Raw genomic sequence first — 16,309 nt, 5'->3', positions numbered from 1 at the left:
CCTGGCCTTTGTATGGGAGGTCCAGGGCAAAGCGCTGGACCTATTTCACGTTCCTTTAGTGTAGTTGAGATGTAAGAATATTGTTAGAAGTATTAGACTCGTGTGGAGAGCCAAGGATTATATTATAAGAAGAAACGAGGACCAAGGAACTACACGTTACGCTATAAATAGTATAATGTCCACTAACACCACCAGTTACTTTACAATCAGCTCATTCGATAACATTGCACCACACTAAACCAACGGCACTGACGTTCTTTTTCTTAAAAAGAAGTCTTTATACGAGTTAAAGAAAAGAGCGAAGAAAACAAGACGACAGCAGGAGTAGTCTCCTAACCCCCTAGCATAATGAGGGTCAGAACCGGGTGCGATACCCATAATGGTTCAAATGGTCCGCAGGGACCGGGGCTCTGCCAACCGCGGAAGGTTGTAGTAAGGTCACTGTTTCCGAACACAGTGTCCTCCACCTTGTTTCATGCTGTCAATCTAACAATTGCGTGAACTATAACAAGGTTGATCTAATACTGGTTTTTAACCAGTGTTAGGTTATATCATACCACTACTGCTAGTATAGGAGTACGAGTAGTAGTACCGAAAGTCGGAGTTAGGACTCCCATGGTGTCTTGTCCGGCGCTTGATCGATCGATGGCGTCCGTCTACTGTCTGTAGTACTGACGTCAAAGACAAGTGCAGTGTACAGGTCAGTCATGTCAACATGCTCAATGATTATACTACGTACTTATCATGCGGTGATCATGCAGTGAGTCTTAGTCAGGGAACCCTACGAAGACGTAAGTATCGACCAGGGAGTCGTAATCGACTCCCTGGTATCGACGAGTAAAAATGGTGTAGGGCTTCCCACTTAGATACACTACTACTACATGTACTAGTATGTTCCTAGCTTGAAATCCGATCAAGTGAGCCAAGTAACGCCTGTGAAGTGTGAATCCTGGCCTCTGAAATGGTGCAGGGGCAGCAGGGCGCAAAATTCTCCCGAGATCGGATTTCATTCAGCAGCGCTTATGTTAGTACACGTAATACTAATAGTATTAGTATTAGTATTACTACTTGTACTGTCTGTAGACTGTAGTGTAGGTATGACTCATATGAGCTAGTGACGTACAGACAGTACACTCTCTACACTGACTGTACTGACTACTGTACATGTATACAGACAGTACCCATGCCATGGTCTACAGCTAGCACGCGTAGATCTACGCACGACACGTCGACAGTCGTGTGCACGGGCAAGCGATATCGCGCGAGCCAAGGGCCAGGCGTAGATCTACATGTAATAGGCCGACTCGAGACGAGATAAAAAAATACATGTAGAAAAAGGCTGTGTCGTGTGCAAGCCGACCTCAGTCACCAGATCAGACACAACAAGGCCACCAACAACCACTCTGTAGCCCGTAGATCTACAGTAGTCAGTAGGTCTACAGGTCAGTCTTTGTGTAGTTTGTGCACGCTGCCCGTGATCAGGTGTATGCATGCTAGCTAGGGCTGACAGTGAGGAGAGATCTCGGCGCGTGCCAGTGCTTCTGATTTGTTGATGGCACAATTTTTTTTCTCTGGCAGACTCCTATCCTTTCGAGACTGACGTTAGAAAACATGGCTGGAATAGGCGAAGCATTTGATGGCGGCCAAGGACAAGGCTCCGATCACGTCCTCTCTCCCAGGTAAGAAATCGCGTTTCTGTCGTGCTTGCTGTCTCAGCCTGCCTGCTGGAAATGGACTATTTTTGCCCATTGTGCTCTGATTTGTGGCGTGTGTACACTTTGTTTATAGCGGTAACAATGGATCGAACATGCCCGTAGGAGCGGGTACCCATACTCCAGGGAGCCGTAAGAGGGAGAGAACGGTTAGTTCTGTGATTGTCTTTGGAAACTTCCGAGACGGCAATGCTGGTCCCGTGATTCTCCTGGAGCAGGCGGACTCTGACTGTCTGTGCATGTGCTTCAGTACCAGGCGCTACAAGCGCAAGCACGAGCCATCCACCATGTCCACTGGTAGCGCTAGTCTTGCACATGTAATGCTGCTGCTAGTGCCTGTTACTACTGGGTTAGCTCTAGCGTTACCATACAGTACGGCAAACTCGCTCACGTGTAGTGGAGGTGACCGTTCGTCACGTTTCAGCTTCAGCTCACGAGACAAGCTCCTTCTTGATCAAACGACTGCGACATTTGTGTCGACTGACACGATGACTACCCGATCTAGTTCGAGATCTTCCGTTTCTTGCCCAACAGAAAGCAAGCCTTTTTCGCTTTCGTCATTGTGCAGTGTAGTGCATGCTAGACCTAGACAGCGACCGCGCTGCATAAATGTACAAGACTACGAGTACTGGGTGGGGAATGACAGACTGCAGTGTGAAACAGTAAAACGATTGTATTGAGATAGTCCTTCCGTTGCAAACCAATGATGATCGGCAGCACATGTGTCGACTTGCCATTGATGATGAAAAGTTAGTTGTGAAAAAATTGATGGTACTTTTAGTGGAAGTGTTGTTGTTCTCATAGGTAGGCATGACTGTGCGCTTTTATAAAAGAAAGTGTACATGATTTATTCACATGCCGGTTTGAGGGAAAGACGCAAACGGGAAAGGTCTGAAGAAAGAAATGTCACCACCAGGACTCGAACCGGGTTATAGCCAGCTATGCTCTAACCACTGAGCTAAGGTGTAGTCGTCATCCCACAGTACATGATGTAAAAAATATGATGTAATTAGGCGAGACAAAAAAATAGGGATTCCCGGGCCCTCCCGCACCAAAATCGAGCCAAAGCCAATTTTTTATATTTTTTTGAACAGTTCATATAGTACATGTACAGTAGTCAGTACTGATCATGTGAGTAGATCTGTGACGTGGAGTCACACAAACCCGGGCTTGTACGACGACTCCCTGATGTACAGATCAGAGCCATCGTTGGCCGAAATACAGAAAAGTATAATTGAACGGGTAAACCGCGTACATGTTGTCTGTAAAAATATTGAATAAATATAACCGTAAAATTCTGCAAAAAACAGTTCAACATGGCATGCACACATATACATGTACATGTAAATACATAGGAAAACAAATGAAAAATAAATTTCGCCCGCAACAATTTCACATGGGTCCTGCCCGGGAATCTCGATTTTATTTTGGTCTCGCCTTATTTGAATATATTCGTTAGGTTGAGGGAAATTTGCAAACTGGAAAAGTCTGAAGGAAAAAATTGTCACTGCCAGGACTCGAACCAGGGACTCTCGCTTATGGCCAGCAATGCTCTACCACTCAGGGACTCTCGCTCATGGTCAGCAATGCTCTACCAACCAGGGACCCTCGCTTATGGCCAGCGATGCTCTACCACTAAGCTATGGTGTAGTCGTCATCCAAACAGCAACCGTTCAACGTTTTCTTTAGACTTCGAAACTGACACTTCCTCTGAGTGCGCACAGACTGATGTAGTAATTTAGTGCATACATGTACTACCAAGAGTACACAACCCCCAAGAGTGTGCAACTTCAGCTATGGGGTCTGCGACGGCAGATCTTCACATCACGTGACCAACTCGTACGCATTAGTTTTTTTCTTCTTCTTTTTTAAAACTTGGGCCAGTATGACTACTACAGTATTCACTTTGTCTTGAGGGGTTTAGTTAGACATGGGCAAGTTGCCATACAGGGGTGCCGGTGAGCCCGTCTTTCGGCACCGGGATGCATTACTTGCAACCTGTGCATGATAACCTGTGCATGATAACCTGTGCATGATAACCTGTGCATGATAGATGCAGGGTTGTGTGCAAGCCTAGCTGCTTTGGGTTCAGCTATCTTGTGACGGTGACGTTGCACTGTTTTCCAGCTGAACTTTTGAACTATGCAGGGGCGTCACACACGGTACGACCACTACGACCATGGTCGTACCACTTTTCGTCCAGGATGGTCCACCCAATTCATCCGAAAAAGCAATAAAAAAATTCAAGGATCTTCGGACTTGTACAAAACATCGCAACTGTTAGTAGTGTTACTTTCATTGCAAGGAGCATACAGACTTGATGCCTAGCACTAGCAGCTAGCTATTGCCCAAGACTCCAGGGCGGCTATCCATTACGATAGGTGGTTGGAGTCACGGTTAGAGACAACCAGACGATGGATTCCTCACGGACGCATTCACTGCAAACTTGACGGAAACAGAGCTGAGCTGGCGGCGATCACTGGGTCCAGAACTAAAATTTTCCAAGATCTGCCATGTTACAATGGCGATCAGTACGTCAAGAGACACTACATGTATGTCACTTGTCAGCTACAACATAATAATTATATTCTTTCCACAACGACACCTACCTAGTACCTCTGGCTCCTGACGATCTACTGCAAGCGGATTCGAAAATGCATTACACCCGCGAACGCAGCGCTTGTCAACGGAAAAGGGAAGCGCTTCATTCTCCGAAGCTGAAAAGTGTTTGGACTGCTGCTCCACGGCGGCAGAATATTCTGCAGCTGTTCACCGACACGACCCGCTTCACCTATATTATAACGATTTACGATCGTTTCGTTCCCCGAGTTTTCTGGTAGCAGCAACAAGAATTTCGTCCGCGACGACAGGACGAAAGTCTCTCGCAAACTAAAGTCCTGTTGCCACGAAGACAGAGAAGATTCCGCAAGCGCTTTCTTCTGCTTCCATTGTTGTAGCTCTCCGGTCCACTGGCAGATCTTTCAATCCCACCGAACAAAAACAAAGGACCTTCTTCTCTCTCTAAAAACAACTAAAATAATTACTTCGCGACTGTCCAGGCCGGACGTGTACATAGTGTGCGCGACGCGGCAGACTTTTGCAGGACACGACATACGTTTTTGCATAGCCGCTGGCGCTAGAACGCGCAGCACGCTTGTACTTCGGATTTTGCGATTTTTTCGAGGGCAATGGCCCTGAATCATTGAATGGGTTCCATTTACCTTGCTTGGCTACCTACGATGTACAGAAAATACCAAAAATCCATGAGAAGTATGTTTTTGGAGCTGGAGTGGGGTTGTCTAATAAGTGCTAGGGGAACCCTGCTTTGCGGCTGTAGAGTGCTAAAACGTGGCCTGTTAGCCGAAAAATCCTTATTTTTTTCTCCGGGGGACACCCCCGGACCCCCGGTCGTACCACTCCCAGCAACCCTCTGACGCCCCTGCTATGTCACGTGATGTAAAGTTCTGCCGTCGCAGCACTGTATAGAGGTTGGTCAGGCAGTTGCACGCTCTTGAGGGTTCTCACGGTGCCGACACTACCGTGACTGTATTGTAGGCGAACGGCCATCAAGACTCAGGGCAAGGTCAAGCTAGTCAGTCACTCAACTAAGCAACGTTAGGTTTGCTTCTGTTGTCAATCTTCATTATATTTATTATGGCCTGGCGAACAATAGCGCAAGTGGGGAAATGCTTGGTAGCCTCTTAGTATGCCGCTGCAGTGCGGCAGGAATAGTTGGTAAACTGTTGGCGATATGCATGTAAAAATAGAATGGCGCTAGCGTAGTATAGTTGGTGGTATGAGTGTACAGAACTAGTTGAACTTCTTCATAGAATAGTGTGTATCTTTTGCCATGCAATCTTCACTGCGTCTTTGGCAGTTTTGTTGTTTGCAATCCTCGTGACGTTATGCGCTTTTTTTGATCTGTCGCCCAGTCTTGTGCCAGGTGATACACTAGATACACACACATGCATGCACACACACACACACACACACACACACACACACACACACACACACACACACACACACACACACACACACACACATACACACATACATACACACACACCATGCACACACACACACTCACAGATACACACACACACACTCACAGATACACACACACACACACTCTCTCTCTCTTTTTCTCTCTCCACCTCACATTAGTAGAGGCAGATTGACCTTTGTTTTGTATCTGTAGGAGCTGCATCACCGTCGAGGATCAGGGACCTGGATACTATTCCAAAAAGAAACATAGTTTCATTCTTTTAGCTAGTACTCATCAGTTGTAAGGCTGCAACCACACTAGGTACAAAATCACGTACAAACGGCATTACAGTAGAAATCGTCATGCCGACGCGTGCGAAATTCAAAATGCGCTTTGTAGGTTTTCAGCAACTGGCGCACCCCTGTAGAAAGCCACGTTTGTCGTTTTCGTCGTTTTCGCGCTCCATCTCCTGTGTACAACTTTGTTTTTGCACCTGGTCGTCGTACATAGCATCAGCATCAGCTTTTTTTTTTTTTTTTAAATTTCCCAGTCTTTTCCAGCGCATGGCACACGCTTTGGTACGACAACGTCACGTGCTGGTCGCGTGAAAACGTCATCTATGCAGACCGAAAAGTGTAGTGTGGTTGCGCACCGACTTGTACTGAGATATGCATGAAAATTAGTACTGTGATTTTTACGTAGTGTGGTTGCGGCCTAAGAGATTATACAGTCATGTACAGGGAGGCATTCACCTTATTTGGGGAAATGTTTATAAAATGACTTGGGACGACCAGCAAAATGGACAATTGCAGCAGAAATGCATTACCAATGTTCTGTTCTTTCTGCACACTTCAGGATCAAGCTTCACACAAGATCATCGAGAAGAAACGACGCGATCGCATTAACAACTGCCTTGCTGAGCTTTCTAAACTCATTCCACAAGCATATCTCAAACAGGTAACACCTGAGTACCAAGCAGATAGCCTAGCTGTTTCTTCATACGTTTAGCACAGTTCAAAAAAAAATGCTCTCCAGTATCCATCAGGATTCTCGATGCCGTAACCACCCATCCTGCCATACCTGAAGATGAATCATTATTTCTGAAGTAGGTCCAGGGAGTGGAATTCTACTTTAAAAAATATCAATTCTCCTTTTTTCTTAAATCCCTCTGGCTTAGCTGACTGGGGTCTTGGACTGTCCATGCAAATATGCCCTTATATTTTTTTACAAGTCCCACTCCTGAAAACGTGACATGTTTTTCCTTGTGACAACTTGTGGGGACCTCGGTCTTTTACCCGGCCTATACTTCCCATGTAGACCTCGTCTCGGTCAACATCCTATTTTATCAATGCCGAAGTGGGCAGTATAAACAGTCGATATTATGGCTATAAGGGTGATATGGGATCAGTCAAGGATCACAAGAAATGGTGTAGGGCAATATAGAAGAGTGATAAGCAGTCACAATGACTGCAATGTATCCTAACTGTGGTTTGCCCTGTAACACTTTGATTCCACTGCTGGTAGGGTTCCACCAAGTTGGAGAAAGCCGAAATCCTGGAGATGACAGTGCGTCACTTGCATGATTTGAGTGGAGGTGAAGATGATGGTGAGATGACATTCTTGTGCTTATCATTACTCCTGTGTAAACTGTCTAGCTTTAAACAAAGGGGTGGATTGAATCTGGACTATGTACGTTTTGCCATATTTACTGTGAGCAGTCTCCAAGCGCAGGTTCTTGGGGCTTGGAGCACCTACTTTCTCTGTGTCTTCCTCTGTCTATTTCTCTCTCTCTGTCTCTCTCTCTCTGTCTCTCTCTGTCTCTCTCTCTCTCTCTCTCTCTCTCTCTCTCTCTCTCTCTCTCTCTCTCTCTCTCTCTCTCTCTCTCTCTCTCTCTCTCTCTCTCTCTCTCTCTCTCTCTCTCTCTCTCTCTCTCTCTCTCTCTCTCTCTCTCTCTCTCTCTCTCTCTCTCTCTCTCTCTCTCTCTCTCGTTGTTCAAATCTTTATTCTCATGATGACCAGTGGCCAATAAGAGATAAAAGTTGTTGTTGCTGTTACAGTGTCGTTTTAGTTACCCAGTGAGGATTGCTGTTTTAGCTGGATATCTGTAACTTGGCTAGCAGAATGTACGTGTACGGCCAAAACAACCAGACATGACTCCATAATCTGCAGTGGTTGGCTAACACCACTCCCTCCAAACTGGCCGGTGTTCCCACTGCGCCTTGAGATGTTATAAAAAATAAATAATAAAATGCTGAAGCTGGGAATAGAGTATGATCGGTCTTGAAGCCTGCCTGGTGTCTTACCGCCCCTTTGGAGCCAGAGTTGGCTCTGCGCCTTATATTTAGCTGGTCAACAGTAGCTGGGGAGATAGCCTAAATCTGTGATGTACACCGCGTGATCTTACTAGAGAACATCTTGAGCTATATCCAGACTTGGAAGAATGATTTGCAGTTTCGTATGCAGCATCAATTTAGCAGTATAATGCGGCTTTGGAGTCATCAAACTATTGTACAACCAAGACTTCACTGTGTCATTGTCTATGACGGTGTCAGGCACTGGCTGATGTGCCAGCAAGCTAGGCCGATAATTATGATCAACCACTCATTGACTAGGTTCCAAGTGCAACCCAATGCGGCCGGTGGTGGTCGTGAGGAAAGGAGCACTCTTTGCCAGAACCTTTGCTTCTTTTAGAGAGCGTTGTCTCGGTGGGCAGACATGCATTTACCGCCATTCTGCCTGGTGTGTGTGTGTGTGTGTGTGTGTGTGTGTGTGTGTGTGTGTGTGTGTGTGTGTGTGTGTGTCACCGCCATTATTCCACGATATCCAGACTAACTTATAAAGACCCGCAGTTTCAAAAGTCCTCAAACAGTACACTGTTTGCTGAACTGCATTGTACTAAATCTCAAAACAAAAGGCTGAAGTTTTGAAAAAGTGCTGTTTTCTCCGAAACATTACCCACTCTTAGAACCGGGCTGTAGTACTGAAAAGGGCTTTTAAAAGTGCAAGCAATGAGAGCAAAACAATGATCTGATTTGCTGCAACCTGATCTGAAAACCCCGATTGCGGCAAAGGCATCTTGCTGCACATGTTGTGAGGTGAAACAATGAATACTGCTACTGCCGGGTACTTTTAACCTCAACATTACAAGTTGACTATGCATGACGGAACCTGGATCTCCCCCCCCCCCCCCACCACCTCTCTCTCGCTCTCTCGCTCTCTCTCTCTCTCTCTCTCTCTCTCTCTCTCTCTCTCTCTCTCTCTCTCTCTCTCTCTCTTCTGTCCTTTATTGAACACGCCTGCCAGTAGCTATGAGGAATGCGGAACGTCTATTTCGTTTCCTTACAATGGGCTGTGTGTTTGCTTGTCCTTCAGAGACGTCACTCGCAGCGAAATCCGGTTACGGTTCTGGATATTCTGATTGTGTAGCGGATGTGCAGCGATTTCTGCAGGACGAGGGAAGTACTCTCGTCAAAGATGGCTCGGCTGAGAAGTTACTGTCGTGTCTTGCTGATAAGAATAAACAGCATGGCATCTCAACAACTCCTCGTCCATCTCAAGCTATCACTTCGCCAGTAGCAACCACTTCTGCTGTCACACTATCACCAACTTCGCAAGCAGCGCAAACTCGAGTACTGTCTTTCAAAACAAATGGCAGTGCCAATTCCGAGTTGAATCTGCCGACGAACCCATCAGGTGCTGATGGCATGACGACCCTGCTGGTAGCGTCTGGGCAGCAACAGCATCAGATTCAGAGGTCTGCTGTGACAAGCCCGAATGCAGCGCTACAGGCACAGTCCATCCCTGGGCTCTTATCTCTTTTGCAACCAAATCAGTCGCAGCAACAGCAGACACAGACGCAGCAGCAACAACAGCAACAGACACAGCAGCAGCCAACTCAACAACAGATGCAACAGAGACTTATACTTGCAGCTCAGACTCAGATGCAGCATTTGCAACAGCAGCAGCAGCAGCAGCAGCAGCAACAACATCAGCAGCAACAACAGCATCAGCAGGCTCAGTTTCTACAGATGACTGCAAACCAGCCTGTGGCTGTGAAGCAAGAGAATCAACAACACCCGACCCAGGTTCTCTTGCCCGCTGTGCAACCTGATGTACAGGCATCCTCAGTGCTAGCCAATTCACAAAGTCTGCCCAGTAACAGCCAACAGCAGTCTTCTGAGGCATCAGTGTAAGTATATTATTTTGCGGAGAGGTGTGGTATTGTTCATACCGTATTTCTCCGAATATAAGTCACGCCTTTTTACACTAAGCTTCAAGGGAAGGGGATGCGACTTACGGTCGAGTGTGACAACCTACTTCCTCCGCATCATTAAAATTGTCGCTTCGCACATCGCAATGTTTGTGACTTGGTTCGGCTTAGTCAGACTGTCGGAATCGCTGTTTTCTGTGTTCGAACATTGGTGCGACCCTTCCTGCGCAATGTCTACTTGTTACTGAAGCCGTGGTGGTCTTGGACTTTGTTGGACCTCTCTTCCGCACCAAGCAAATTCATCGCGCTCCGCACTATTCCGCCCCAGAGCGCATATCGTTTTTCTGGAGTTTGTGCCGTCCCACATTGTTCGCGTGGGCATTTATCAAGACTGCAAGCTCGGGTATAAGAATCCTGGTATCTCTCCGGAATACGAAATGCTGAAGTTGACAATGGCAAGAACAAAGTGTTCTCATATTCCTAAAGTGCGCTACTTGTGGCGCATGTTGCTGCGAAGATAGCAGGTCTGAAAACACCAACAAAATCAGCGAAGCGCTTGACAAGGAAAGAAGGTGCGGAACTGCTTACAATATCCTGCTGAAAGGTCGTTACGGTGTACTTGAAAAATGCTAGCTTGCCTTCATCGCCTGCCACCTGGAGGCATGGATCGCGAAGTTTCTTTACCTGAATTTGAACGCGCGTCTTGTTCGCGTACTGTTGAGTGCTGAAGGGTCTGCCTCAAACTCTGATGAAGACGTCGACCTTGGCTGCAAGTGCAGCGAAGCGGGAGGCCACAAACTAAAGCTTGGTCCGTCGACAATGCTCTGCCTCAATTTCTAGCTGATGTATTTGCCCTTTGAGTGGACAAAGTAAATTCGAAAATCGCTCTGGGAAGCGACAATTTTAATGATGCGGAGGAAGTACTTATGTGAATATATTGAAACAGTATGGCTGAAACGGTGAAACCTGAAAAATGAGAAGGGGGGGGGGGGGTGCGACTTTTTAACTCGTAATCGAGTGCGACTAATAATCGGTGAAATACGGTAGTTGGAATTGAATTCATGTTGACGGCGCTCTTGCTGTGTGCACAATCCGCATGTGCATGTACCCCCTACACACGTCATGTACCTACACACGTCATGTACCTACACACGTCATGCCGACCAGCCAGGTCCAGCATGTACCTTCACACGTCATGCCGACCAGCCAGGTCCAGCATGTACCTACACACGTACACACGTCATGCCACCGACCAGCCAGGTCCAGCAGGTCGGGAGAACTGAGATGTTGCAGTTGAGCCTCAACTGACCAGTCAGCAACGGTTACTGATCTATACTTGTAGGTTAGTGCATGGCAAGAAGGGTTGTACGGCTTGCTAGCGGGACCCGGAATGATAGCCTGACGCATAGCAAACCATCGGGCCCAGACTGCCACGCACTAACTATTTGCGAATCGGAGGTCATCATTCCCCTTGCATAGAGGCTGACCGAGCACGTTTTGTTTCTTCACACAGGCAGTGTTTGCATAATACAGTACATACACTACATACACTACATACACTACATACACTACATGCGCCATTGTGATGATTATGGTTGAGCAGCTGGGGTGGAGCTGTGTCCCACGTATGTCCAATACCAGTGTACACATTCCATAACGGTGTTCATGTATGCAAACCTGGACAGCAAAGCTGATTTGAGCTGATTTGAGTAGGTTGCTTATGGCATTTTGGGAAAAGAGGCCTTAGACTTAGTAGGGTTTCGTGCAAAAGGACGTTGACACCCGCGGGTACTATGCAGCTGGTGGCATTGTCAAACGTTTGGCACTTTGCCAAAATGCTGCTTCTTGGCATTTTGGGGAAGGCAAGTGTTTGTATGTGTATCCGTGAAAGGCTAGGCTGTGTATTTCCAAGTTGTTTGAAGATCTCTCTGTCGCAAAATAGGCACATTCTGAACTGAGTTTCATGATTGTGTCTGCTGTGTGTCTGTAGATCACGTAGTGTGGATATTACTGGTGTTGTCAGCACGAACAGCGGTGGCACTAACAACAGTGGCGCCTACTCAGTGCTAAGCCACGTGAACGGCGGACTGATGCCTGCTCCGGCTGGCTCTTTGCCAGTACAGTATACTCTGATGCCTATTAATAGTATTAATATTGGTAAGTGCTCCACTCACCTCACCTCACCTCGCTTACACATACTAGTACTGCAAGTCTACAAATTTTCGGCACATTCAAATTCCGGCCTCCCAGGGCTAAAACACATTTCGGCCGCATCGAATTGTCGGCCTGAACTGCTGCCACCGGTATACACTGTCACACTGAACCTTGCTAAACCAAATTTCGGCCAAACATGACCAGGCCGAAAATAGCCGTAAATAAATAAGCGCCGAATATTTGTTGACTTTAATTAACAGAACTTTGAAGTCCTTTTAATTCAAACTCCGCAAAACCGGAAGACTTCCACACCTTGTACTTGAAGACTAGACTAGTACTAGATGCACGCACAGAAGTTTTGTACTGCATCCCCGTATAATATAACACATTCAGGTCAATCGGACCGTGATCCACACTTTGTGTTGCAGTTTAGTGCAACCTATTACAGAATTAGGTCGATTCATGTACGTACCAATGTCAAAGGGCTTAGAGTATTAGGGTTGCTTTGCATAGCAAACTGTGATGTGATAAATTGATATTGGATACGTTTGTCCCTTTAGAATGTAAGCTAGTGTCTCTTTCTGTCTCTGTCTCTCTCCCTCTCCCCCCCCCCCCCTCCCCCATCTCTCTCATTTTCTTTCCACCCATCGAATTGTCTCTCTATGAATTATACCAAGATTATAATCCCCAAGAGCGTGCAACTCCAGTTATGGGGTCTACGACAGCAGAACTTCACATCACGTACCGAACCCGTACACATTATTTGCACGCTGTGCATGATAGATGCAGGGTTGTACGCAACCCTGCTTTGGGTTCAACTCTCTTGTGGTCACTTTGCACTGTTTTCCAGCGTAACCTGTTGAACTATGTCACGTGATGTGAAGTTCTGCCGTCGCAGCACTGTATAGAGGTTGTGCAGGCAGTTGCACACTCTTGGGAGCCATGTACTCTTGGTTATACCTATCTCTTGTTATATCATTGGTGGTGGGTCTGATCTTCTCACCTCCCACCACTTACGAGCTTCATGTGCGCCTTGATCCTAGAGGGTGCGTGCGTGTGCGTGGTATAGTCATGCCTCACATTCAGACCGTTTGTAGAGACCGGTGTGTCGTATCCATTACGGCCACATTGTGTTTCGCAGTTGCGGGTTGCTCTTACTAGTCTTAGATACCCGCTGCACCCTTTGGTCACGATCGCCTGGTTAAGAGAGGCTCTGCTGTACCTTAGGCTTACTGCAGTTTTGCAGGTGTGTATGCTGTACGTGTATGCTGTACGTGTATGCTGTACGTGTATGCTGTACGTGTATGCTGTACGTGTATGCTGTACGTGTATGCTGTACGTGTATGCTGTACGTGTACGTGTATTGTGAATTCATGCAAGCATTTGCTGTTTTTAATAATTGCTAGCACTTTAAAAAAAATCTTTTCTACGGGTGCAGCATTCTCCTTGCTGTATTCTTCGGAAAATCGAGTCACTGATTTCAATGATTTGTGACTGGCTTGCTTGGTTTGCTTGGTTTTGCTTCTTGCACATGTATAGGATACTATCCCCACCTAGTAGAGAACACACCCGGGACATATACACTGTTGTCTAACCCAGTCTCAGTAGCCGGTGACACAAATGATTTGTCAGATCATGCTGTGAGACCAGATGCAGCCTAATGTTGAGCTGGCCACACAGCCGGGCGGCGAAATCCAGGATCCGTATGAGCATGCTCGAACATCTCCATGCTCATACATGTGTCCTGGTGTCTGTCTGACTGTGTGTGTGTGGCCAGGCGGCAAGCAGGGTGACAACTCCAGTCTGTCCACTACGGTGCAGCTGGCAGCGGCAGGTGGCGCTAACGTCACGTTCCCAATGGCACTGACACCGCCTAATGTAAGTATTCCCAGCAGCGATGTTCCGGCGTCAATATCAGGTCTAGTACTTCCCATACAGCAACAGCGGCAACAGCAGCAGCAGAAGCAATAGTAGCAACAGTAGCATTAGAAACAACGGTAATACGATGTGATCCAGAATTGATCAACCTCTGGAGAAAGTGTGTACAATGTACAATGTACAATGGATAATACTGCTTTAGTGGTGGTGAGAATATTGAGCGTGTGAACATATCCCAATACTGCGTGTACCGGCGGGTACTGGCAGGCCATCTTACAACTTATCCTAATGAGCAAGCAACAACAAAAGGACCAAAAATACCAGGTGCAGCAGCTGCTGCATGGTAGGTGCGTGTACGTACAGCTGCGTTTCCCAGCGTTATCCCTTACTCGAATGATCAGAAGACAATTGAATGTGTTCACTCGGCTGACTGCTCGCGATCTCGATCTTCAACGGCCCTAGTCATCTGTGCATCATCCTGTAAGGAGGCAGCAGGGGGGGGTTTACACAAGAAACCCTTAGCCCAGCCTTAGCCCAGCCTTCAGCTGTCCTATGCTAGTACAAGTGATTACTAGTTCAGTACTCTACCCCAGTCGACGATGTAAGGCACTCAACGAGGCTGCCGTTCCTGTCATCTATATCTCCATGACGACCGAGTGTTAGCTAGCCAAGAACATCCATCAGCATGGCAAGACTCTCAGGGAAATGGGCAATGAACAATGGGCGTGCTGGTCGGGTATATGATCGTCTTGTCCACATAAGTGGGTATGCCCAACGTATGTATATATAATTGGTGGAACCATTCTTTGTGATCGTCTTGTCCTGTATATTCCCCAAAGAAGAGAACTAGTGTCTGTGCTCAGGGGCCCGTTGGCCAGTTTACCATGATTTCCGTCCCGCTCGCGATGCCGCAGTCCTGTCATACCGGTGTAGATATTTGGTTGACAGTCAAGCTGCTACCCAGTATTGCTAGCATGTACTCGCTCGCACCTTTCAGCACTCACTGTACTAAATATGGCAGCATGCTGGCCACTGCCTACATCATAGCTGTGTGCATTGCACGTGTGTTCACTTAAGTCTTTGCCCCTACCCGGGAATACGCACATACCCATAACTATAAGGGTTTCTGTGGTCTTGTGCCTATGCTGTCCGCATGTAGTTTTTTTTAAGCATCCTGCTGGTCAGGTGGTTTTGTTTTGTTTGCCCCTTCATGTCTTGTTTTTGCTGCAAAGCACATCAGCTAGGTGAGAGTCACCTCCTCAAATCATCCACGTACCCACTGAACAGTTCCTTATAACAACCCTCCACTCTCTCTCTAAACCTGAACATGTTTCTCCCTCAACATGTGCACTCACTTGTACATACACCAGCAAACACGTATAAATCACTAATCTACAGAACACCTACCTTTTAGCTAGGCCACAGTCTTGTCGCGTATACCGGATCTTCTACAAGTCCTAGTCCTAGTGTCTATAGCGAATGTTTTTGCCTTTAAGAGACCAGCTGTGTTTTCTTCTGTTGCATCGCAAAGTTGCCATTTCTTCCTGCTGAGTGAACATGGTCGCGCATGTGCGCGTGTGTGTGTGTGTGTGTGTGTGTGTGTGTGTGCGTGTGTGTGTGTACTCTGTGTGGTGTAGACCAGGTGTGCATTGGTGGTCGATTCACATGGCTTCGCAGGTTGTGTGGATTGGACAGTTATCTGGCGCTAGTCTTGATCTGTCTCATTCAGATCTTGCCCGTAATCGTTGCTATAAGAGAAAATCCGTGGGTGCACATCCAGTGCATTTGCAGATTTGCGTGCTTCTCTTGCGACGGGCGTATACATGGTACATGGACCACCATTGCATTATGGTACATGGTGTGTGTAAGTGTAAGTCCTCATTGACTTACTGCGGTGTGGGGAACCAATAAGTGGAGTCATAATCTATTTTTTCAACCGTCCACCCGTAGGTTGGGTTGTCCACCATGGCCTGTTCAATGCTGACTATAAAGTCGAGTCATCCTTCCAAGATTCCCCAGGGGGGGGGGGGGGCATGTGTGTGCAGTGTGTCCCCATAATGATACAGTCGATTTCCATTCATCAGGAAACCAACGACATGGGTTGCACATGACTTTCTTCTCTTCATCATTTTCCTGACTTTTTCATTCTGCTGGTGGTCAGCTAGTAATGCATGCAGCATGCACCTGCGAACACTGAAGATCCGGATGTGAACTGGTGCAGTACAGTACAGGGCGCAAACTGATTTACTCGATCGGATTTGTAGTTGGCCTCGGCTTGTACTACAGTGCTGGCAACTGAAATCCGACCCCCTTGGCGGCGCGCCGCCCCACCAAGGGGGTCGGATTTCAGTTGCCAGCACTGTGTTT

At 47.0% G+C, this 16,309-nt stretch overlaps 1 protein-coding gene across 3 annotated transcripts; it reads left to right on the top strand.

Moving 5' to 3' along the window:
- Positions 1-1,338: 1,338 nt before the first annotated feature.
- On the top strand, positions 1,339-15,498 carry LOC135825079 (hairy/enhancer-of-split related with YRPW motif protein-like). 3 transcript variants are annotated; one of them, XM_065337826.1, is made up of 8 exons: positions 1,339-1,433; positions 1,576-1,679; positions 1,789-1,861; positions 6,556-6,657; positions 7,225-7,306; positions 9,073-9,889; positions 11,901-12,067; positions 13,842-15,498. In XM_065337826.1, the coding sequence occupies exons 2-8, from the start codon at positions 1,612-1,614 to the stop codon at positions 14,033-14,035; spliced, it is 1,503 nt and encodes a 500-aa protein (XP_065193898.1). In that variant the 5' UTR covers positions 1,339-1,433; positions 1,576-1,611; the 3' UTR covers positions 14,036-15,498. The 3 variants fall into 3 exon arrangements, with proteins under 3 accessions (XP_065193898.1, XP_065193893.1, XP_065193904.1); XM_065337821.1 differs by having other exon boundaries at positions 1,362-1,442; positions 1,579-1,679; XM_065337832.1 differs by lacking the exons at positions 1,339-1,433; positions 13,842-15,498 and adding an exon at positions 13,604-13,835 and having other exon boundaries at positions 1,450-1,679.
- The last annotated feature ends 811 nt before the right edge of the window (positions 15,499-16,309 follow it).

The sequence above is a fragment of the Sycon ciliatum genome, chromosome 1 (assembly GCF_964019385.1).
Source record: "Sycon ciliatum chromosome 1, ocSycCili1.1, whole genome shotgun sequence".
Classification (NCBI taxonomy): Eukaryota; Metazoa; Porifera; class Calcarea; order Leucosolenida; family Sycettidae; genus Sycon; species Sycon ciliatum.
The sequence above is the reverse complement of the archived record's forward strand: the minus strand, read 5'-3'. Positions and strand labels throughout refer to the sequence as shown.